Source organism: Coregonus clupeaformis, unplaced genomic scaffold (assembly GCF_020615455.1).
Source record: "Coregonus clupeaformis isolate EN_2021a unplaced genomic scaffold, ASM2061545v1 scaf0038, whole genome shotgun sequence".
Taxonomy (NCBI): Eukaryota; Metazoa; Chordata; class Actinopteri; order Salmoniformes; family Salmonidae; genus Coregonus; species Coregonus clupeaformis.
Window position 1 is genome coordinate 997787 of NW_025533493.1, and position 25660 is coordinate 1023446.

The 25660-nt window shown below is 41.4% G+C and overlaps 1 protein-coding gene across 1 annotated transcript; it reads right to left on the reverse strand.

Annotated features, from left to right (window-relative positions):
• Positions 1–4808: 4808 nt before the first annotated feature.
• LOC121576882 (TBC1 domain family member 15-like) lies at positions 4809–25251 on the reverse strand. Its single transcript, XM_041890429.2, has 17 exons — positions 25147–25251; positions 24223–24318; positions 24053–24127; positions 23489–23645; positions 22971–23178; positions 21498–21600; positions 21134–21343; positions 18641–18769; positions 18279–18382; positions 17967–18061; positions 10274–10390; positions 9940–10040; positions 9678–9777; positions 6857–6954; positions 6373–6489; positions 6155–6241; positions 4809–6013 (listed from the first exon to the last, which is right to left on the reverse strand). Exons 1-17 carry the CDS (start codon positions 25168–25170, stop codon positions 5837–5839), a joined length of 1998 nt encoding a protein of 665 aa, XP_041746363.2. The 5' UTR covers positions 25171–25251; the 3' UTR covers positions 4809–5836.
• Between the last annotated feature and the right edge of the window lie 409 nt (positions 25252–25660).

Genomic DNA, 25660 nt, shown 5'->3' on the forward strand with positions numbered 1-25660 from the left:
AGCTAGTCATTCAAAAATCATGTTAAGAACTATTATTGCACACAGAGTGAGTCCATGCAACTTATTATGTGACTTGTTAAGCACATTTTTACTCCTGAACTTATTTAGGCTTACCATAATAAAATGGGTTGAATAATTATTGACTGAAGACATTTCAGCTTTTCATTTTTAATACATTTGTAAAAAAATTCTAAAAACATATTTCCACTTTGACATTATGGGGTTTACACTGTAGTTATTTTTAAAAATAAGGTGACCCCGAAAGCCAGATGGACATGTGTAAATTAAACGTGCATTCAGTCCTTATATTACTGTAGCAAATGCTGCAGCAAATGTAGGGTCCACAATGGAAATAAAATACTTTTTAAATTATTTGTGAATATACAGTACCAGTCAAAAGTTTGGACACACCTACTCATTCCAGGGTTTTTCTTTATTTTTACTATTTTCTACATTGTATAATAATAGTGAATACATCAAAACTATGAAATAACACACATGGAATCATGTAGTAACCAAAATAGTGTTAAACAAATCAAAATATATTTTATATTTGAGATTCTTCAAATAGCCACCCTTTGCCTTGATGACAGCTTTGCACACTCTTGGCATTCTCTCAACCAGCTTCACCTGGAATGCTTTTCCAACAGTCTTGAAGGAGTTCCCACATATGCTGAGCACTTGTTGGCTGCTTTTCCTTCACTCTGAGGTCCAACTCATCCCAAACCATCTCAATTGTGTTGAGGTCAGGGGATTGTGGAGGCCAGGTCATCTGATGCAGCACTCCATCACTCTCCTTCTTGGTAAAATAGCCCTTACACAGCCTGGAGGTGTGTTGGGTCATTGCCCTGTTGAAAAACAAATGATAGTCCCACTAAGCCCAAACCAGATGGGATGGCGTATCGCTGCAGAATGCTGTGGTAGCCATGCTGGTTAAGTGTGCCTTGAATTCTAAATAATTCATAGACAGTGTCACCAGCAAGGCATCCCCACACCATAACACCTCCTCCATGCCTTACGGTGGGAAATACACATGCGGAGAACATCTGTTCACCCACACCGCGTCTCACAAAGACACGGCGGTTGGAACCAAAAATCTCAAATTTGGACTCCAGACCAAATGACACATTTCCACCAGTCCAATGTCCATTGCTCGTGTTTCTTGGAGTAAGCAAGTCTCTTCTTCTTATTGGTGTCCTTTTGTAGTCGTTTCTTTGCAGCAATTCGACCATGGAGGCCTGATTCACACAGTCTCCTCTGAACAGTTGACGTTGTGATGTGTCTGTTACTTCAACTCTGTGAAGCATTTATTTGGGCTGCAATTTCTGAGGCTGGTAACTCTAATTAACTTATCCTCTGCAGGTAACTCTGGGTCATCCATTCCTGTGGCGGTCCTCATGAGAGCCAGTTTCATCATAGCGCTTGATGGTTTTTGCGACTGCACTTGAAGAAACTTTCTAAGATCTTGAAATGTTCCGCATGGACTGACCTTCATGTCTTAAAGTAATGATGGACTGTTGTTTCTCTTTGCCTACTTGAGCTGTTCTTGCCATAATATGGACTTGGTCTTTTTCCAAATAGGGCTGTCTTCTGTATACCCACCCCCCCACCTTGTCACAACACAACTGATTGGCTCAAACGCATAACGAAGGAAATAAATTCCACAAATTAACTTTTAAGAAGGCACACCTGTTAATTGAAACGCATTCCAGGTGACTACCTACTTTTTTAAACCGTGCAGAGGCAATTTGATGAATGGAAAGAGACATCTGTTACAAAACACCAAAAGGTTTAATGACATTCTGAGATTGTCATGCCAAGCCTTCGATACTGGGTAAACCTAGAAGGTAGGGAGGAATGTGATTTCTGTTTGTCGAGATTGACTAAGTCTATTTCTTGTGGTGTTGAAAATGCAAACCATGTCGGTATATTTTGTTTATTGGTTGTGTGGTGCATTGGCACAGAAACCTGTTGGTAGAAAATTAATTGTATATATTTTATGTAATTATAAATATGGCATAAAAATGTTGAAAATCTGATTTTCCCCTAGTTGATCATTGTCTGCAACTGGCTCTGATCATAAAGTACTGAAACAGGCAGGGAGAGTGAGCTCCTCTGTGGTCGTCCGCAAACTCTCAACCTTCTGGCCCGTAGCCCTGTGTGGCATCGACTGTGCCACAAAAGCAAAGTACAGTCGTGGTCAAAAGTTTTGAGAATGACACAAGTATTGGGCTTCACAAAGTTCGCTGCTTCAGTGTTATGAGATATTTTTGTCAGATGTTACTATGGTATACTGAAGTATAATTACAAGCATTCCATAAGTGTCAAAGGCTTTTATTGACAATTACATTAAGTTTATGCAAAGAGTCAATATTTGCAGTGTTGACCCTTCTTTTTCAAGACCTCTGCAATCCGCCCTGGCATGCTGTCAATTAACTTATGGGCCACATTCTGACTGATGGCAGCCCATTCTTGCATAACCAATGCTTGGAGTTTGTCAGAATTTGTGGGTTTTTGTTTGTCCACCCGCCTCTTGAGGATCGACCACAAGTTCTCAATGGGATTTAGGTCTGGGGAGTTTCCTGGCCATGGACCCAAAATGTCGATGTTTTGTTCCCCGAGCCACTTAGTTATCACTTTTGCCTTATGGCAAGGTGCTCCATCATGCTGGAAAAGGCATTGGTCGTCACCAAACTGTTCTTGGATAGTTGGGAGAAGTTGCTCTCGGAGGAGGTGTTGGTACCATTCTTTATTCATGGCTGTGTTCTTCGGCAAAATTGTGAGTGAGCCCACTCCCTTGGCTGAGAAGCAACCCCACACATGAATGGTCTCAGGATGCTTTACTGTTGGCATGACACAGGACTGATGGTAGCGCTCACCTTGTCTTCTCCGGACAAGCTGTTTTCCAGATGCCCCAAACAATCAGAGAAAATGACTTTACCCCAGTCCTCAGCAGTCCAATCCCTGTACCTTTAGCAGAATATCAGTCTGTCCCTGATGTTTTTCTTGGAGAGAAGTGGCTTCTTTGCTGCCCTTCTTGACACCAGGCCATCCTCCAAAAGTATTCGCCTCACTGTGCGTGCAGATGCATCTTCACATACAATTTACATATGCACACGTGGCTATGCAATTGAATTGAATTAATATATTGTCCAAACAAAACTGAATGAGATTTTTTGGCTATACTCAATAAAATGGTGCTGTCCATTTTGAATACTCTCTTTCTGCCCCTTCAGAGTCACTACCAACCCCACTGTTTACAGGTAGGTGCTGCAGAATGAGCAAGCACCGGTCAGTCCACACAAGGCAGCATGAGCCTCCTCTTTAATGAAAACCCAGGGAGATGACAGTTAAATAAGCTGCTTACCAATAAGCAATCGGCTGACTGATGCAATTTCCTGTGGGACAGGAAATGAAAGAGAGATGGGAGCCGAGGACCAGGTTTTGCTGCTTTGTTCTAATTGTGACGGTCCGTTATGAGATTGTTGTGAGACAGGCTACATCCACCTCACTGATGGCAGTTCCCTCCCAGTCTGAGACCCTCATTCTAATTATGTCTGAGACATCTCCAAATGTATTCCATCAAAGACCCAGGCATTTCTAAAAACTGTCACCAAGGCTGAAGAAAGTCACGTCCTGACATCCATTAGATTTGAATGGGGCAAAATGCCATTTGGAAGCCATGCATGCCTGCATTTTAAGTGGAATTATGAGGGATTCAGGGAGAAGTTGTGGGGTAGGTTAAAAGGCTCTGCATGGTCAATCCGAAGTCTGCAGTGGCTTTACAGCATATACTGCGATGCGGCCTCCGCAGAAGTCAGAGCATTCATAATTCTTGTGCTTCGCAGAGCAGAGCTGTTGTCAAGGAAGTAAGTTTGTGTTTATACAGGACTTCCCACCCCCACCTACAGTCAACCAATCATGTCAATGTGGAGCTATACGGAGCCCTCCGCATTGTTACAAAATCTGGGAGGCGCACGGCGATGCGGTACGGAGCTCGATTTGGCCTCCACAATTGCGTCAAACCCTCCATACGGAGCCTCCGGATCACACTGCCAGAGCAAGCATAAATTGGCTTGAATACTTCATGCAGCAGTGAAATAACTGAAAATGTCTCTGGCCCACAGTGTGACATTTCTACACAACTTAATGAATGATTGGAGGAAGACATTTGAAGACAAAAGGGTGTTTACCATGTAAACATTGGAGACAAAGGCTAATGCAGGTAGCTGGCATTATGGAAGAGTGCTTAAAATCCAGTAGGTGGTAGCTCAATTGGTAGAGCATGGCGCTTGTAACGCCAGGGTAGTGGGTTCGATCCCCGGGACCACCCATACGTAAGAAAAATGTATGCACGCATGACTGTAAGTCGCTTTGGATAAAAGCTTCTGCTAAATGGCATATTATTATTATATTATTGAGGTATTCTGGAAACCAAGAACACAACAGCTATGTCCCCATGTGAATTAGGACAGGGGACTAATGCCTAAAGTGACAGGAAACGGTTCTTGTAAATAGATAGGAAATAGAAAACTGCTCTGTTATCAGTGCCTGAACACTACTGTACATTCATCCAATTAAACTTGTAATTTCCAAGCAACTGCAAAAGGAAAGATGGAGATTTATTCTTAATCTAAAGTCGAGTGCATTTTCAAACAATGAGATGGGAAAGGTGTATCCAAATGACTAAAAATAGTATTTAAACTGTTGTTTTACACCATAATGAAAACAGTACAAAGACATACTCTTCTTAGTCATTTGGCTAGGAAAGTTGGGAAATGACAACACATGTAACAGTGTAAACCATATACAAGACCAGAAGAGTTAGAGTTTATTTCCTGAACTGAACGAATTCCGAGGAACTCTATCGTTTCCTTCCTGGGCCAGATACACAGTCCTCAATTCAATATGTTGGAAAACAAGCAAAATATAGTATTAAATAAAGTACGGTATAAACAGTTACCAAATTATAATATCATTGATATTTTGGAGAAAACAATACATTGACATTTTGTTTTTGCCAAATATGGTCAAAGGAAGTCTTACAGGACCGTGTATGAGTGATGGAGGTGTGCCCACATTTTCTCTAACAGGGTTTTAAATATATAGGAAATGAGTGTGGAAAATACATCTTCCCTCAATAGGAAAATGTCAAATCTCAGACCAAAGTAACACATTAGTACTGGAGTATGATTACACAACTAAAGGCTATACTTTTATTTTGATTCAGGGAGATGTTCTTGAGTTGTTTTGTTTTTCACATTTTCAATTTGAAAAGTGTCTTATTGTGACAAAACATTTTACAGTGCTTTTGTCATTTACTACCAAATTGATACCTGGCTAGATCTTGATAAAAGTAGTTGTTTGTTTTTCAAACGTGAATCAATCAACATTTAAATCCTAGGATTTGAAAACTTGTGTGCGTGATTCAGGAAAAAGGTTATAGTTTAAATAAAAACAGCATATTATTACTTTACAAATGAAAACTCACCTTGCCAGTCTTTACAAAAAAACCTTAGCAAGGAAGAATTACTTACATTTACATTTAAGTCATTTAGCAGACGCTCTTATCCAGAGCGACTTACAAATTGGTGCATTCAACTTACTATTTCAATGAAAGACAATATGATACAAGAAATTACAAAAATAATAAAATTTGAATAATATTAAATCCTTTTTACATTACTTTCTCTTCTTATAGGGCCTTGATAAGCTGGCTTCAGTTATCAACTTATCCAATAACTGAATCCAAAATACTCTTTCTGGTATGTGGACATTGCAAAGTCTCTGTGTGAATGATATTGTTCACTATGATATGAAAGTGACTTTGCAGCCGTTATGAGGGGGGTTCTCTGTAATGTCCATTGTGACCATTAGAGAAGACCTCCTGCCTCTGTGTGGGTCTGGGAGACTGAGGAGAATCAAGAGGAGTCCCAAACACCCGCCCTTCTAATCTGGGAAGTTCGCTTTCTGTGTTGAATCCCAGGATCTCAATTATTGAATGAGGCAAATCCTGAAAGGAAAGAAAATAAGAGTATGTAGATTATATACAACCAATATGTAACCTATATGTAATTCTGAACCTGCATAGTTTGTTTTAATTAACTCTTATGGACTTTTAATTGATAGTACAAAATTACATCTTTCAACATACCTTACAACTTCTGATCTGCATACAAATAGCCTCTGATTTGTGAAGGATTTCTTCAATGTCCAGTTTCATTGAGAGTTCATTGATGTGCTGGATTAACATTCAAAACAATGACATTTAAAACTAATTCACTTGGAAACACTCCAAACAACCGTTCTTGAAAATGTCTGATATAATTTTTCAACTGACAAACCAGTCAATCAGCAAATGACTGCTGTTACCTTGAGGATCTCATTGAAGCCATAGTTTTCCTCCATGATTTTCAGTTTCTCTGAGTCTAGGATGGCACAGCACACCAGCAAATGGAAGTTTTGGCAGGGCAAGCCAGTCCATATGACCTAAGCAGAACCAGGAAGTCTTATTAAGAAGAACTATCAGAATGCAAAGATAAGATGTGGTCCTCTGTAGCTCAGCTGGTAGAGCACGGCGCTTGTAACGCCAAGGTAGTGGGTTCGATCCCCGGGACCACCCATACACAAAAATGTATGCACGCATGACTGTAAGTCGCTTTGGATAAAAGCGTCTGCTAAATGGCATATTATTATTATTATTATAAATCATGAACTCAAAAAGAAAAAGTAATAAAATCATCAACTTGAATCAATCAAATCTCAAGAGCAAGAGACTGAAATGGATTTCCCCCTAAATGACAAAAGAGATACTTAAGCTAATAGGTCAAAGTTATATGGACAGAACAGAACTCACCTCCCACATACGAAGAACATCTGGAAAACTGAGCTCCCTCTTGAAGCGGATCAGTAACCACCGGAAACAGAAATACAGGTAACCTGAATCCTGCGACTCTGGAGGAACCAAAACACAGAGGAGAAATCAGATGAAACCAAGGATGAAATGAATGTTGTTGAATTTGAATTTCAGTGCCTTCAGGAAGTATTCACATGCCTTGATTTTTTCCACATTTTGTTGTGTTACAGCCTGAATTTAAAATGGATTACATTGAGATTCGTGTCACTGGCCTACACATAATGTCAAAGTGGAATTGTATTTTTTCAACATTTTTACAAATTCATTAAAAATGAAAAGCTGAAATGTCTTGAGTCAATAAGTATTCAACTCCTTTGTTATGGCAAGCCTAAATAAGTTCAACAAATTTGCTTAACAAGTCACATAAGTTGCATGGACTCACTGTGCAATAATAATGTTTAACATGATTTCTGAATGACTACCTCATCTCTGTACCCCACACATATAATTATCTGTAAGGTCCCTCAGTCGAGTAGTGCATTTCAAACACAGATTCAAACACAAAGACCAGGGAGGTTTTCCAATGCCTCGCAAAGAAGGGCACCTATTGTTAGATGGGTACATTTTAAAAAAGAAAAGCAGACATTGAATATCCCTTTGAACTTGGTGAAGTTATTAATTATACTTTGGATGGTGTATTAATACACCCTGTCAATACAAAGATACAGGCGTACTTCCTAACTCAGTTGCAGGAGAGAAAGGAAACCACTTAGGGATTTCACCATGAGGCCATGGTGACTTTAAAACAGGTACAGAGTTTAATGGCTGTGATGGGAGAAAACTGAGGATGGATCAACAACATTGTAGTTACTCCACAACACTAACTTAAATGACAGAGTAAAAGAAGAAAGCCTGTACAGAATAAAAATATTCCAAAACATGCATCCTGTTCAGGGCCTAAAATTGACTTTTTGGTCCACCAGCCACTGTGGCAGGTAGATTTTTTTTAAAACTCTACCATCAACTCAGAATTCTTACCAGCCAAAATATTTTCCTCCCGCTAAAATTACACCAACAAAACAGATTAGCATTCTTTGTAATGTTTCTAAAACAATAAATATATTACTAGTAAGAAGTAATATGGTATATTGTTTAATTACATTTTTGTGACCAGTCTTTTAACCAAAATATCACAGATGAGACAAATCTTCACCTGCCCCTTTAAGTGCGGAATGTTGCCGTGGTAACATGACTTGTCATGTTTGTGCCTGTGAGATTGTGTCGGACTAGTAGAAGCATTGTCTTCTCTTCCCTAGCAGTTGAAACTCAAACATTGAAAAATAACCTAGCTTGTGGCCAAAACAATGTAAATAGCCAAGAAACACAAGGACAAAGTCTCACTTCAGTAGACTTTAGTTTCAAGTAAATTAGACCGAATTTTATGCCTGTGCGCAGCGCTTCTAAAAATGAATATTTCACTCAGCTCTTCACGTGCGCCCCCAGCCAGGCAGTGTTGTAGCACGAGGTGGGATAGGCTATATAGGATTTGTAGTTCTGACTTTGTGCTAATATTTTACCAGCTATGAAACAAAAACGGCAGAAATACTTTGAAAACAGCTACCGCAGCATTTATTTTATTATAAATGTGATCATACTTGACTATTTTTATTCACAAATGCGAGTGAAATGCTCGGACTGTGGAGCCCTGACCACCCGCCAACGTGGCTAGTGAAGTAAACATCTTACCCGCCAATGCCAAAATCTACCCGCATTTGACAGGTGGTGGGTGGTGATTTTAGGCCCTGATCCTGTTTGCAACAAAGCACTAAAGTACTACTGCAAAAAATGTGGCAAAGTGTTCTGTTTGGGGCAAATCTAATACAACTCATTACTGAGTACCACTCTCCATATTTTAAGCATAGTGGTGGCTGCATCATGCTATGGGTATGCTTGTAATTGTTAAGGACTGGGGAGTTTTTCAGGATAAAAAAGAAACGAAAGGGAGCTAAGCACAGACAAAATCCTAGAGGAAAACCTGGTTCAGTCTGCTATCTACCAGACACAGGGAGATTAATTCACATTTCACCTTTCAGCAGGACAACCTTTCACAAGGCCAAACCTACATTGGAGTTGCTTACCAAGAAGACAGTGAATGTTCCTGAGTGGCCGAGTTAGTTTTTACTTAAATCTACTTGAAAATCTATGGCAAGACCTGAAAATGGTTGTCTAGCAATGATCAACAACCAATTTGACAGAGCTTGAAGAATTTTGAAAATAATGGGCAAAAGTTGCACAATCCAGGTGTGGAAAGCTCTTTGAGACTTACCCAGAAAGACTCACAGCTGTAATCGCTGCCAAAGGTGCTTCTACAAAGTATTGACTCAGGGGTGTGAATACTTATGTAAATTAGATGTTTTTTTGAACCCCAGGCTGTAGTAACGCCACAACACTGCGATGCAGTGCCTTAGACCGCTGCGCCACTCGGGAGGCCGCCTGTATTTCATTTTCAATAAATGTGCAAAAATGTCTAAAAACACATTTTTACTTTGTCATTATGGGGTATTGTGTTTAGATGGGTGAGGGAAAAATAATCAATTTAGAATTCAGGCTGTAACAAAATGTGGAATAAGTCAAGGGGTATGAAAACTTTCTGAAGGCACTGTATATGCAAGACTGCTGTATTGATTGAGAATCTGTTTAAGGATTTACCTCAATCTTTACGGCTTCATTTGTAAATTATAATGATTAAAAAAAACATGTATGCCTTTTCTAAGCTGAACATAAAGAGGTGAATGTTAGAGGGAGAGCAGGTGATAGGTACCGAGGTAGTTCCAGAAGGACAGGTCAAGCAGCCTCAACAGAGTGCTGAGCTGGATCAGTTGAGTCTTCATGCCTTGCATCTGCTCCTCAAAGTTCTGGTGCTGCACACGCGCAAACAACACATACACACGGAGACAGACACAGGCGCACGGACACACACGTCAGGTTATAAAAACAGCACACTCAGGCATATCAAAGTAAACATAAACAAGTCAAAACACACACAAAAACAGCACTAGACAAAACAATGATAGATTTCTTACCATTTGATCCATGAAGGAGACAAAACACCAGAAGGCATCCACCTCGTTCTCCATCACATAGAGAATCGGGGAGAGGAGGTCGCTCATTCCCTGGACATACCCTGGAGACGAGTATAATTCCCACAACGTTAATTAAGGTGAGCATTACAAATCCCACTGATATGCAGTTATCAGCTGTGGTTGCTGAATTAGCTATGTTACTACGGGTGAATTGCAACAATTTATTATCCTCAATAAGGGACTTCAATAGAACCTATGCCAATCAGATGACCTTTTAAATCAGACATAAATGATGATTTCTGCTGTACGACTTGGCAATAATGCTATCACTTACCCAGATCAAAATCATACATGCAATACGTCATCAGGATGTCATGGAGTAACACCAGGCCTGGGTTGTCTATGCCCTCATAGAACCTGTTGGTTCGGTCTGTTCTGTTCACATCCTTCTCTGAGAAGACAAGACATTCACAGATGATAAATAAACAACCATATTTAGCCTATTTCAGGAAGGACACACCATGATAACAGAGGCATTACACAGATGCTTCCTCAAAGCTGAATATTCTCTAATCAAACTTAATCTAAAGAATTTAAAATTCAACACACACTTTACAGTAAAACTAACTCAGTAAGAGATAAAACAGACAAAAGGCAATACATAAATCGCCACCATTATTGCTAAAACAGGATTAACATGTAATCAGGGTTCTAAATTAACTTTTCATTGGTAGCACTGGTGCTTAGAACTTAAAAAGTAAGGAGCACCAGAAAAGGTTTTTGTTTTTTTACTGCAAATGACTGTCCTAGCATTCTTAATTGTCATCAGTTGTTACCTTGATGATGTAGAACGCATCACTAGAGAGTGGGCAAGACATTAGAATAAAACAACTTTTAATAATTGTATTCAAAGTGCAACTGCAAACATATTTACATACAGGGCATTCGGAAAGTATTCAGACCCCTTCCCCTTTTCCACATTTTGTTACGTTACAGCCTTATTCTAAAATTGATTATTATTTTATTTTAATTATCATCAATCTACACATAATACCCCATAATGACAAAGTGAAAACAGGTTTGTAGACATTTTTGCAAATGTATTAAAAATAAAAACATAAATACCTTATTTACATAAGTATTCAGCCCCTTCGCTATAAGACTCGAAATTGAGCTCAGGTGCATCCTGTTTCCATTGATCATCCTTGAGATGTTTCTACAAATTGATTGGAGTCCACCTGTGGTAAATTCAATTGATTGGACATGATTTGGAAAGGGACACACGTGTCTATATAAGGTCCCACAGTTGACAGTGCATGTCACTGCAAAAACAAAGCCATGAGGTCGAAGGAATTGTCCGTAGAGCTCCAAGACAGGATTGTAATAATAATATAATAATATGCCATTTAGCAGACGCTTTTATCCAAAGCGACTTACAGTCATGCGTGCATAAATTTTTTTTGTGTATGGGTGGTCCCGGGGATCGAACCCACTACCTTGGCGTTACAAGCGCCGTGCTCTACCAGCTGAGCTACAGAGGACCACAAATTGTGTCGAGGCACAGATCTGGGGAAGGGTACCAAAAAAATTATGCCGCATTGAAGGTCCCCAAGAACACAGTAGCCTCCATCATTCTTAAATGGAAGAAGATTGGAACCACCAAGACTCTTCCTAGAGCTGGCCGCCCGGCCAAACTGAGAAGGGCCTTGGTTGGGAGGTAACCAAGAACCTGATGGTCACTCTGACAGAGTTCCAGAGTTCCTCTGTGTAGATGGGAGAACCTTCCTGAAGGCCAACCATCTCTGCAGCACTCCACCAATCAGGCTTTTATGTTAGAGTGGCCAGACAGAAGCCACTCCTCAGTAAAAAGGCACTTGACAGCCCGCTTGGAGTTGGCCAAAAGGCACCTAAAGGACTCTCAGGCCATGAGAAACAAGATTCTCTGGTCTGATGAAACCAAGATTGAAATCTTTGGCCTGAATGCCAAGCGTCACGTCTGGAGGAAACCTGGCACCATCCCTATGGTGAAGCATTGTGGTGGCAGCATCATGCTGTGGGAATGTTTTTCAGCGGAAGGAAATGGGAGACTAGTCAGCATCGAGGGAAAGATGAACAGAGCAAAGTACAAAGAGACCCTTGATGAAAACCTGCTCCAGAGCGCTCAGGACCTCAGACTGGGTCGAAGGTTCACCTTCCAACCTGGACAACGACCCTAAGCACACAGCCAAGACAACGCAGGAGTGGCTTAGGTACAAGTCTCTGAATGTCCTTGAGTGGCCCAGACAGAGTCCAGACTTGAACCCGATCTAACATCTCTGGAAAGACCTGAAAATAACTGTGCAGCGACGCTCCCCAGCCAACTTGACAGAGCTTGAGAGGATCTGCAGAGAAGAATAGGTGAAACTCCCCAAATACAGGTGTGCCAAGCTTCTAGAGTCATACCCAAGAAGACTCGAGGCAGTTATCGCTGTTAAATGAGCTTCAACAAAGTTCTGAGTAGAGGGTCTGAATACTTATGTAAATGTAATTTCCCTTTTTTTTTTTCTTTGCTAAAATGTCTAAAAACCTGGTTTTTGCTTTGTCATTATGTGGTATTGTGTGTAGATTGATGAGGGAAAAAAACAGTTGAATCCATTTTAGAATAAGGTAATGTAACAAAATGTGGAAAAATTCAAGGGGTCTGAATACTTTTACAAATGCACTGTAGGAAACGGATTAGTTTTGGACAAACAAATGTAATATAGAAAATGTATTGTATTCAAAAGTGCAACAGCAAACATTTATATAGGTGATAAACAACCATTGTATTTAAAATTGCAACTGCAAACTAAATTGTTATCCATTACTGTATTCAGCTAACAGATAATAATAATACAACTATGTAGGTAATAATAATAATGTTTTAACAAGGCAACATGCTGACTATGAATTTATACTTGGATAATTAAATAAATGTTTAATCTCCTCTCACAATAACTAGTCCATTTCTTTGATCGAGAATCTAGCTAATAAATAGGGTAAGGGTAGGGACATTCCAAGGATTCCGGATAGCACTAACCCACTTCCCGGATAGTCTCTGCGATGGTGCCAATAATGTTTGCGCAGGACACTGTTTCCATGTCGGGTTGATTTGTAATCCATTATTTTTCTGGGTAAGTAGCATGGGTCTGAATTTGGTAAAAACCTGGTAGTAGACGTAGTGATGTTGCTCCTGCCACTGCCCTGATGCACTTGTCGTGGCACTTGATGTGCTTTTGGCTTGTTTTAGCAACAACTCGTGTTTTAGGTTGCAAAATAAGTCCTCCCTGCTGCTATTACTCCACACTTTCGACTCACAGAACATTGTGCTGCTAGTTTTGTCCCTCCTTAACCACTTGAATTCGTGAAGCAACCCCTCTCAAAACATGTACACTGAACAAATAATATAAATGTAAAGCAGTGGTCATCAATCTTTTCTGAGTCAAGATCACTTTGAGTCAAAATGCAAGCAGAGATCTACCGCTCAGATTTGTTTAACTTAAAAAGCATAAGCCTACGCAACATGAACCAATTAAAAACAGTTCTGTAGCAAGGTTTGCAGTAGGCTATACAGTGGGGAGAACAAGTATTTGATACACTGCCGATTTTGCAGGTTTTCCTACTTACAAAGCATGTAGAGGTCTGTACTTTTTATCATAGGTACACTTCAACTGTGAGAAGAAAATCCAGAAAATCACATTGTATGATTTTTAAGTAATTAATTTGCATTTTATTGCATGACATAAGTATTTGGTCACCTACCAACCAGTAAGAATTCCGGCTCTCACAGACCTGTTAGTTTTACTTTAAGAAGCCCTCCTGTTCTCCACTCATTACCTGTATTAACTGCACCTGTTTGAACACGTTACCTGTATAAAAGACACCTGTCCACACACGCAATCAAACAGACTCCAACCTCTCCACAATGGCCAAGACCAGAGAGCTGTGTAAGGACATCAGGGATAAAATTGTAGACCTGCACAAGGCTGGGATGGGCTACAGGACAATAGGCAAGCAGCTTGGTGAGAAGGCAACAACTGTTGGCGCAATTATTAGAACATGGAAGAAGTTCAAGATGATGGTCAATCACCCTCGGTCTGGGGCTCCATGCAAGATCTCACCTCGTGGGGCATCAATGATCATGAGGAAGGTGAGGGATCAGCCCAGAACTACACGGCAGGACCTGGTCAATGACCTGAAGAGAGCTGGGACCACAGTCTCAAAGAAAACCATTAGTAACACACTAAACCGTCATGGATTAAAATCCTGCAGCGCACGCAAGGTCCCCCTGCTCAAGCCAGCGCATGTCCAGGCCCGTCTGAAGTTTGCCAATTACCATCTGGATGATCCAGAGGAGGAATGGGAGAAGGTCATGTGGTCTGATGAGACAAAAATAGAGCTTTTTGGTCTAAACTCCACTCGCCGTGTTTGGAGGAAGAAGAAGGATGAGTACAACCCCAAGAACACCATCCCAACCGTGAAGCATGGAGGTGGAAACATCATTCTTTGGGGATGCTTTTCTGCAAAGGGGACAGGACAACTGCACCGTATTGAGGGGAGGATGGATGGGGCCATGTATCGCGAGATCTTGGCCAACAACCTCCTTCCCTCAGTAAGAGCATTGAAGATGGGTCGTGGCTGGGTCTTCCAGCATGACAACGACCCGAAACACACAGCCAGGGCAACTAAGGAGTGGCTCCGTAAGAAGCATCTCAAGGTTCTGGAGTGGCCTAGCCAGTCTCCAGACCTGAACCCAATAGAACATCTTTGGAGGGAGCTGAAAGTCCGTATTGCCCAGCGACAGCCCCGAAACCTGAAGGATCTGGGGAAGGTCTGTATGGAGGAGTGGGCCAAAATCCCTGCTGCAGTGTGTGCAAACCTGGTCAAGACCTACAGGAAACGTATGATCTCTGTAATTGCAAACAAAGGTTTCTGTACCAAATATTATGTTCTGCTTTTCTGATGTATCAAATACTTATGTCATGCAATAAAATGCAAATTAATTACTTACAAATCATACAATGTGATTTTCTGGATTTTTATTTTAGATTCCGTCTCTCACAGTTGAAGTGTACCTATGATAAAAATTACAGACCTCTACATGCTTTGTAAGTAGGAAAACCTGCAAAATTGGCAGTGTATCAAATACATGTTCTCCCCACTGTATGCCCAATACATTATCACTGCATATTGGCTATGGTGGAATTGCCCTGACAATGTTGTTCTTCTCCGACCATTTTGAAATTATATTTAAAACATTTAGGTATATGATCAAACTGGTAATTGATACTTTGTTGTATTACTTGTGAGGCACAGCTAAGTGAGCATAATATTTACTTTTAAAAAATGTTTTACTGAACTGATGGCCTGCATCTGATGGTCAGTCTGAGGGGAGGGAGGGATCAGCAGTGACCTCCTTCCCTCCGCTGAGAAAAGGGGCCACAGTCTTCCAGTTTATGGAGAAACTCAAGTCGCACAGCATTATTTCTGCCTCATGCACCAATTAATGTTGCTACTCCTATGACCTGAGAAAGTGAAATATTGCCGCTAATAATAACAATGCAAGCTTATCGGAACACTTTGCTATACTCATTCATTGCAGCTGCAGTGCTGGTGGCTTATAAAGCTTATAAAGGTGTTGAACAAAGTGTTGACAGTACTGAATAACAACTTAAACATGAACTTACTCATAAAAACAGCAGCTTTTTGCTGTAGTCATTGAGTCTAGTCATGGTTTTAAAAGTTTAGAAATCTCAAGAGTATCAACTTTGCTGTGCGTTCAAGGCTTCTTTTTACAGTCAATGGCTCAAGGAAACTGTGCCGACGCGGTGATCTGAGCTACTTGATTGGCCAGCGGTAGGCTTATAGGTGCACTTGATTTGCACTCTGGGTCTGCCGGGTAGGCAGAGTTCTGGGAACACTTTTCCTTCCCGGCGCTAGGGCTGCTGAATCATGAAAAAATTCATTCAATAAAAAAAAAATAGGCTTTATTTTCTGTTTTTTTTACATAAATGTTTGGTGACGGACTAGGAATGACTTGGAGATCAACCAGTCGGCTGGTTGGTGACCACTTATGTAAAGTTTTAGTCCCATGTTTCATGAGCTGAAATAAAATATCCCAGAAATCTTCCAAAGGTACAAAAAGCTTATTTCGCTCAAATTTTGTGCATAAATGTGTTTACACCCCTGTTAGTGAGCATCTCTCCTTTGCCAAGACAATCCATCCACCTGACAGGTGTGGCATATCAAGAAGCTGATTAAACAGCATGATCATTACACAAGTGCACCTTCTGCTGGGGACAATAAAAGCCCACTAAAATGTGCAGTTGTCGTCACACAACACAATGCCACAGATGTCTCAAGTTGAGGGAGTGTGCAATTGTCATGCTGACTACAGAGAATTTAAATGCTCATTTCTCTACCATAAGCTGCTTCCAATGTTGTTTTACAGAATTTGTACGTCCAACCGGCCTCAACTGCAGACCATGTGTAACCACGCCAGCCCAGGACCAGCACATCCGGCTTCTTCACCTGCGGGATAGTCTGAGACCAGCCACCCGGACAGCTGATGAAACTGTGGGTTTGCACAACCGAAGACTTTATGCACAAACAGTCAGAAACCGTCGTAGGTAAGCTCATCTGTGTGCTCATCGTCCTCACGAGGGTCTTGACCTGACTGCAGTTTGGCGTCGTAACCGACTTCAGTGGGCAAATGCTCACCTTCGATGGCCACTTGCACGGTGGAGAAGTGTGCTCTTCACGGATTAATCCTGGTTTCAACTGTAGCGGGCAGATGGCAGACAGCTTGTATGGCGTTGTGTGGGCGAGCGGTTTGCTGATGTCAAAGTTGTAAACAGAATGCCTCATGGTGGCGGTGGGGTTATGGTATGGACAGGCATAAGCTACGGACAATGAACACAACTGCATTTTATCAATGGCAATTTTAATGCACAGAGATACCGTGACGAGATCCTGAGGCTCATTATAGTGCCATTCATCTGCCGCCATCAACTCATGTTTTAGCATGATAATGCACGGCCCCATGTCGTAAGGATCTGTACACAATTCCTGGAAGCTGAAAATGTCCCAGTTCTTCCATGGCCTGCATACTCACCAGACATGTTACCCTTTGAGCACGTTTGGGATGCTCTGGATCGACGTGTACGACAGGGTGTTCCAGTTCCCTACAATATCAAGCATTTTTGCACAGCCATTGAATAGGAGTGGGACAACATTCCACAATCAACAGCCTGATCAACTCTATGCGAAGGAGATGTGTCGCGCTGCATGAGGCAAATGGTGGTCACACCAGATATTGACTGGTTTTCTGATCCACGCCCCTACTTTTTATTTTTTTTAAGGTATCTGTGACCAACAGATGCATATCTGTATTCCCAGTCATGTGAGATCCATAGATTAGGGCCTCATTTATTTAAATTGACTGATTTCCTTATATGAACTGTAACTCTTTGAAATTGTTGCGTTTATATTTTTGTTCAGTGTAGATCTTTTTCAGACGAGGTCGATCGTTAGCATCATCTTCTTCCCGTTGGTAATTTTCATAATTCGTTTTTTGTTAGAGAAAGCTTAAATTCCACCGCGTTTCATTTTAGTTGTTTATCTTGCTAGCTAATGCCATTACAGAGCTGCCAAACAGGGGCTGCACAGTTCTGAAAGGAAAGTTTGCGCAAAAAGGGATTGGTTGTGCCTGGTGTGTGATTGGTTTAATTAGCTACGTTTAAGAATTTGTAGCATTATGATTGGTTATGACTTGTAAACAATGTATCAGCCTGTCTTGTTTGAGCAGTGAAGAGAAGAGAGTTGTGGTGAAATATTGTTATGCATCAAGTTTTCTTTATAGGATTTTTTTGGTTGACGCATGGTGCTCCCAAAATAAAATCGCACAGCAACATGTTTAGTTAAGTGCGACCAAATTGGTAATGTCTGTACTGTTGTCTCTGGCTGGAACAGCCTGATAAGACAACAGGGTGAATGGGATCGACATTTACCTATCAGGCTCCTGAAGTCTCTTAACCTGGAGTTCCTCCTCTCCTGCTCCTCACTCACCGACTTCCACTGGAGCTTCATCCTGAAGTACTCATCCCTTATTCACCAGGGAGAAAACAAAAAGAAAACACCTCAGAAGGACAGTTTACTCATCTTATATTAGCCTATGGCTCTGCTGGTTAACAAAGGCAAATGTCAAAAAAGGCTGACCTTCATTGTAAGACCACGTTGGCCACTTTGATTAGTGATAATACATTTGTTATAAAAACATGGCTGCTTCAAATATAATGTCTGTCTTGTTGAAGCACACATACGTTTTCCTCCTCTGTAGGCCTTTCCTCTCCTCGTAGGTGCTGTCCCAGGGGAAATACCCCAGCAGAAACTTCCAGGCCTCTTTCCTCACCGCATGGCACAAACCCTGCAGGATCAAGACATTATTTAGAGGAACTTTACGGACAAACCCAGAATTTATAGTTACTACAAACGAATATACACAGAGAGCCAGTTTCCCGAGACACAGATTATATAAAGTCCGGGACTAAAAAGCATGTCAGTTCAATAGAGATGCTCCATTGAAAGGTAATTTTGGTCCAGGACTAGGCTTAATCTGTGTCTGGGAAACCAGCCCAGAGAGTTTCACTGGAGAAGGTGCTTTAAACTCATAAATTCAACATACCCCTTTGAATATGATTTTCTTAAGGCGAGGGACATTTTTCATCCTTCCTTCCTTCTCCTGGTTCTCAGCCCAGTCCTCTGCAGACAGTGGCTGCCTCCTCGTTACCTCTGGCCTGGCTCCCAGGTCGATCTGAGACAAACAAATCACTAACCAATAAGACCATGCACTCTTCTGCACTGTAAGCATGTTAAAAGACAAACTCCAGCTGAAGACAGACAGAACCGATACCACTGTCAGAGAAACCGACACCTACGGTCGGAGAAACCATTCATAGGCACTAGACCAGGGTTGGCCAAGCCTCCTCCTGAAGAGTTACTGGGTGTCCAGACTTTTGATTCAACTCTGCTCTAACTAGGCTGGACAATAGAATGAGTCAAAATTCAAGGCTGAAAAACGGCCAAAGAACATTGGCTGAGCTGGAACACTAGCGCGAGGCCATCGCAAACTAATTGAAACGAAACGTCGCTGAGCCCCTTCTGACTGGAGTGACGCCAAAACATTTCTACCCTTTTATTTTACCACTACAATCTGTTTTAGGACGAAACTGAAAAATAACAAGTCATGTAGAAAGTAAACACTTCTGCCCAACCTTATGTCATTAGAAAAAGGAGATTATCCTGAATAAAATGGTGTCAGACTTGAAAAGATTGTAAATATAACCATTGTGAGATACAATAGGGGGAGCTCAAAGTTCAAAAAGCAAAAAGTATTTTGGGGCTAGCGTTTGATGAGTATGCTGCCCAGCCTTAAATAATTTGAAATAGACAGACATGTCCGTGTAGAATTTTCCCATAGGGAAACAATGGTGCAGCCTTTAGAGTTAGTTGCAACAGTAATGTGTAATTTTTGACATTTTAAATGCTAGCTTTTGATGACAACGGAGTACGCTGCCCAGCCTTACATCATTACAAAGAGGAGATTCTCCTGATTAAAACAATGTCTGACTTGAAAATAAATCTAAATATATAGACATACAGTGCATTCGGAAAGTATTCAGACCCTTTGACTTTTTCCACATTTTGTTACGCCTTATTCTAAAATTGATTAAATTGTATTTTTTTCCCTCAAACTACACACAATACCCCATAATGAGCCTGGACTTGAACCTGATCGAACATCTCTGGAGAGACCTGAAAATAGCTGTGCAGCGACACTCCCCATCCAACCTGACAGAGCTTGAGAGGATCTGCAGAGAAGAATGAGAGAAACTCCCCAAAATCAGTTTTTTTGTTCTTATAAATTTGTAAAAATGTCTAAAAACCTGTTTTTGCTTTGTCATTATGGGGTATTGTTTGTAGATTTATGAGGGGGGGGGGGACTATTTAATCAATTTTAGAATAAGGCTGTCTTGTAACAAAATGTGGAAAATGAAAAGGGGTCTGAATACTTTCTGTATGCATGTACACTACCAGTCAAAAGGTTGGACACATCTACTCATTCAAGGTTTTTCTTTATTTTTACTATTTTCTACATTGTAGAGTAAGACTGACCTTCATGTCTTAAAGTAATGATGGACTGTCATTTCTCTTTGCTTATTTGAGCTGTTCTTGCCATAATATGGATTGGTCTTATTTTTTGGTTACTACATGATTCCATATGTGTTATTTCATAGTTTTGATGTCTTCACTAAAGTTTTCTAGGCTACCCTACCCTAGAATTAGGGTTGTGGCTAGGGTTACTATCCGTTCAGGGTTAGGGTTAAGGCTAAATCAGGTTATACCTAGGGTTAGGGTTTTTAAGGCAAAAACAGTATGGGTTTATAGCTCTCCTGCTTCTCCCTGTGGCCTTCTGCGGGTACTACAAACCTCATTCGCAACACTTGCTAGGCTCATAATCTGAGGTAGCAACTGCATCAGATCTACAAATCAATGAGCTAGACCTATCCATTTGGTTTGCAACTCAGTGAACCAGCACAGCATTCGCTCAATTCCATGCTTACAATCAAACAGATTTTGATGGCTATGCGCCAGCCATCTCTAGCACTGTGCAAGGCGAACAGTGAGATCGCTCACCAAGTACCCGTAACCTTGTTAATAACAAGTTACCTGAGGTAAGCCTTCAAGGTTAACGCGGGCAGGTCTCATTGCTAACAATAGCGAAGCTGGCATTGTGACGCAGAACAATGGGCTGGGAATATAATGTTAGGAAGGCGAGTTGGTGCCACGGTGCTCAATAGAACTAATAGGCGATTACTTCAAAACTACGGCAAGCAGCTGGGACATATGGTAATATTATGAAACTGGGCTCCATGGCGGATGCAATGAACTCGTTTTTATCAGAAAAGGGCAGTTAAAAATGTAATGTGTCCCAGCCTACTCTAACACACCTCACAACAACAGCCCTACTGTACTACATCTGGAACAAGCCTGAACACTCAGTAGCTCTCCAAGTAGGACGGTTGGCCTGTTTCTTCCCTTTCAGATCCCCACAGCATCTTGGGGTGCCAGGGGTCACGGCCGAGGTGCTCCTATGTCACACTCTCCATCCACTCACCCTGGTGATGACCTCGAAGCCCGGCTCCTCCTGCTGGTTGATCTCCAGGCCAGGGATGACCTCTCCCAGTCCAAGGATGTCCAGGTCAGCCACCTCCTCCGGGGGGCGCTGCTGCTGTTCCAGCTCTGGGCCACGGAACGCATCGAAGATGTAGTTGGTGACCTTGGAGAAGCCCCCCAGGGTCGTCGTGTACGGATCATTCTTCAGCTTCTGTAAGGGAAAACATGTCTTATCATGACTGACCACTACGCTCACCATAGTTTCACATCATGGTAAGCACTGCGGTCAGTCTGGTTAACCAGGCTAGGTAAGTGCCTAATGTATCACTATGACAACTATTTGCATGACAATAGTAGCCTCTTACAGTAACAAGGCCGTAGTTGTTGTCATCCAGAAGGTTCTCGAAGGACTGAGAGAGAGCTCTGTTGGGAGTGCTGACCAGCAGGCAGGTTTCATCATCCGGGGCCCTGAAAACATACGAGGAAATAAAACCAAGCGTTTGCTATAGACCTTATGAAAATCACTAGCATTAGCATATAGATAAGAAACCCCATGAAAAAGCCAGCAGTGTTTCAGGTGGTGAAAACCCCCTCTATTGAGCCAAAACATAGAAGACGGGTAGTTTTAAGGAATGCTATCTACCAATTAACCCCAGAGTGGCATACAACGAAGCATGCAAGATCTACTCAGGCTTTTATAAATCTAGCCAGCTTCAGTTAGCTTCACATTCCAGGTCAGGCTTCATCCGTACTATGACGGTGGATATTGCTCAGACAGTATCCGTCTGCTGCTAACTCTAGCAGGCTTGTAACTGCGGGTGCATGTCACACGTGGCAGGTCGAACGCCAAACTCTTCTGTGAGACAATGCTGAAACATCAATCCATGGGCGAGTCAGTGCCACATTTCCATTTGTCCCAGACCTGTTTTAGGCATATATTTTTTTATACGACGGGATGCCCTTAATTTCGAGCCCTGGAGGGAAATATTTTATAAAGACAAAAATTTTTTGGTTGTAATTGTAATGTTGCAATATATTTTATAGGCTACTAAAGGTGGACCACCCTTCCTCCACGAAAGCCTTAAAAGGAGCAATGTTTTATTTTGAGAAAGGCTTGAATAGGCAAAGAAGCCAATGGGCAGAGTGTAGCCAAAATTTTTGTCTGATTCTCTATAGTAAAAAAAAAGATAGTAATGCATTTTATTTCGTAAAGTGGTTCCTTGCATCATACAATGATGTAAAAATGGTGTTAGACCTTTTTTGATTTTTGGACAAGTGACTTGAGCTTTCGGACAAGTAAAAAAAAACAAGTGGCTAAAAAAAGTTCATGTCAAGCCCTGTACACACTCATACAGTGTCTTTATATTGAGTCTTTGTCCACTGTCGCACCATTCACTGGCTTTTGGAAGAACATACAGTAGTAATCAACAACATAATAATCCTGTGATTCAAATGGGCTCAGAGGATCCCTCTGCTGGTGATTCACCACACTGCGCCCACTACAGTCACATCACCTGGCCTACATAACATCGTCAGAGGTCGTTTAGCGTCCACGATTCCACTTAAAAACAAAATGTAATCTGCAATAACCATGGTAACGAATGGAATCAGAATATATTAATGTCTGATCCTGGTTCCTCTCTAGGTTTTTTACTGGGGACTTTTTCCTGACCACTTCTGCTGGCTCTTTGGTTTCTACTGTAAAGTACTTTGTGACAACTGCAGATGTAAAAAAGGCTTTATAAATCAATTAGATTGATTGATCAATCGTCAAATAACTACTTATTTTTCAGAACCAGTTGGACTAGTTTAGCTGACCAGAACGCTGAAGCACTCACTCAGTGATCAAGGCGTATCTCCTCAGGCAGTCCAGGAAGCCTTCACTACCCCCTTGGTGGAAGTGGAGGGCTGGCAGGGAGGTGGGGGGCTCCTTCAGTCTGAACACCAGGCGGGACCAGCCCTCCTCCTTCACTGTGATAGACCTCAGGTCCCACACACTGAAGGTGAAAGCCCACTTGCTTTTCTCATGTGTGTTGTTCAATGCACCTGGAAGAAAGCAAAGAAATTAATCCAGTTTCATTCTGACCTCAACTGGTGAATCAACATGCAACTCAAACTATGTTCAGTCCTTAATAAACCATAGTGGAGATTGACAAAGGAAAGCCCAAACCTTGGCAAGAGATTCTCATTCTTTCATATCATATCAATCCCACAACTTAGTCAACTTCTGCTGTAAGTGAACTCATGTGTTGAGTGAACCCATCTGAACAAAGCTCATGTTACATGTAGGAGGCATTCTATTGGTCTCACCCAGCACCGGGTGAGCTACAACGAATGCACCCAATTGTCCACCCACCCTCTCCGTTGCAGCAGGGTTTCCTCTTGGGAAAGGAGACTGCATTGATCATGTCCCACTCAGTCTCGTAGCTCTGCTGCTCCACCACCACAGCTTGCTGAGGAGTCGACCTCTCCTCCCCGGGACACTGGGCCCACTCCATCACTGAGCTGGAATCCTGGGGGAATGGAATGGATTCACCTCGTAAATAACATGATGAGTCAGATCTTTACCCATCATCATCATTCAAATTCTAAAATCTTAAAACAGATGTGTGAAAGGTGTTGCTAAATGTTGGAATTCTCGAATTTGCTGAATCATGAAGAATGTTTATGGAATGTAGGTTCATGGAATAGTTATTGGAAGGCAGCTGTTTGTGGAGACTATCCCCATCAGCCATTGTTGACCATTTTGACAAATACACACAAATCTTCAGTAAAGCTCTGTCAGATAATACCCTTAATACTTGTGATCTTGAATGCATTATCAGTTTTTCTTCCAATTTACATGGCGATCACTGCACAAAGGTGCTGAACAATTGGTTGGCATTTTGGTGAATTAAACATTCCAAAAGAAATGTCAAACCTTGCCAGCACACAGCATGTTAGATGGATCAACAGTGTCCTCCAAGGGTTTGTATTCCACGATAGTTTCACCATCCTGGTAATCATTAAAAACACAATAAGCATAAATACAAGTCCCTGGAATTCAATAATTGAAAAGCAATCAACAACAACTCAGGAACTGATATCAACCTTATCAATGAGCCGTAGGAACCCAGAAACAAGTAGATCTTGCTCTTCACTGTCTTCGTTTGAGTGTATGAAAACACCTTCATGTTCAAATAACACCTGAAGAAAAATACATTACAGCAGGAAAATTTGCTATGGTAACAATGGGTGAATTTATTTTACATTCTACATTATATTTTCTCAATACACTAGCCTATTAGCCAACAACAGTATTTAGCAGTATAGTAACGTTAAATCCAAGAGCACTGGCAAAAAACTAAAAGACACCACTAAAGACAAAAAGTTGTTATGAAAAGGATGTCCACTGAAGCATCCTGATTGAAAACACCACCACAAACTACACCGAGTTCATTGGTTACCGTTAGTTAAATAGTATCTGTCAGGAGAGCCTATCTGAAAGAGCAGACAAGTATAAAATGTACTCTTACGGGCAATGTCGAAAACCAGTCATTTTAGTGGGAGGGTAGATAGTAAGCTAGCTAGCTAGGGAATCCAGAGAATTGAACTAAGGTCAACAAGCCGGTGACCTAGCTAGTTAGCACCTAGACCTGCAAGGAGCTAACGTTAGATGCTAACCGAGCAGTCACTTGGCCGACGCATGGTTGTTTTTTTACAACCAGCAAGAGGAAACTGATAGTATCAGGTAACGTAGCTATTTACAACACACACAGCGTCATGAAATTCAACTACCGAGATCTACTTATATGCTTTCGTGGCATTGTTGTGGGCTGTAAGATAGCTAGCTAGCTAGCTAGCTAGTTTAGCAAGAAAAACAGCTGATGGACACCACCACAAAGTGGGTCTGATCAAGCGTCTGTATCAACATAATCTCCTTCACCCACATTTAGTGATGGATACATCTAAATATGAAAAAGCTGACAGTAAAGGCGCAAAAACGATATTCCAAAAGTTGTGCATTTTCAGTACCTTGGGAGGAGTATCAGCCGCCATATCGCCTGCTAGCACTCACGACGACGTAGCACAGTTCAGCTCACGTGCCTGACAGCTTCAACAACAGTGACAACTCATCTTCCGCATTTCCGGGCAACGCAGGCGCAGTTAGTTAGCTCAGGCGTTACCGCCTGATGGGTAACTGGAGAATGGGGGTCCTGTGACAGCGGCGGCTTTTCACAAGCAGGCTTTTAATGTGCTGGGCTTTGCTGTACAAACACAACTTTTCACCTCATAAATGTTTTATATGGAATAATGGGTCGATACCGTAATTACCATAATTGGTTCTCAAACAACATTGTCCTAGTCAGCCAAGTAGTTGGTATTAGAAGGAATCTGTTAACACAGAGATAATTTATTGAAAGAAACAACTATACCTAATGGGATAAAATCTTTACTACAGAATAATGCATGTTCTGGAAAATCTCATATTGTAAGTGATATTGCTGTGAATGGCATAGGTTTACTATATACGAAATTCAACAATCTT

Bases quoted from the DNA above. Each gene is read 5' to 3' on its own strand.
- LOC121576882 (XM_041890429.2), bottom strand. From the start codon at position 25,170: ATGGCGGCTGATACTCCTCCCAAG. The intron at 24,128-24,222 runs GTTGATATCAGT...AATGATTACCAG, and splicing joins TCCTACGGCTCATTGATAAG to GATGGTGAAACTATCGTGGA. The intron at 6,014-6,154 runs GTATGTTGAAAG...CTTTCCTTTCAG, and splicing joins TGCAGATCAGAAGTTGTAAG to GATTTGCCTCATTCAATAAT.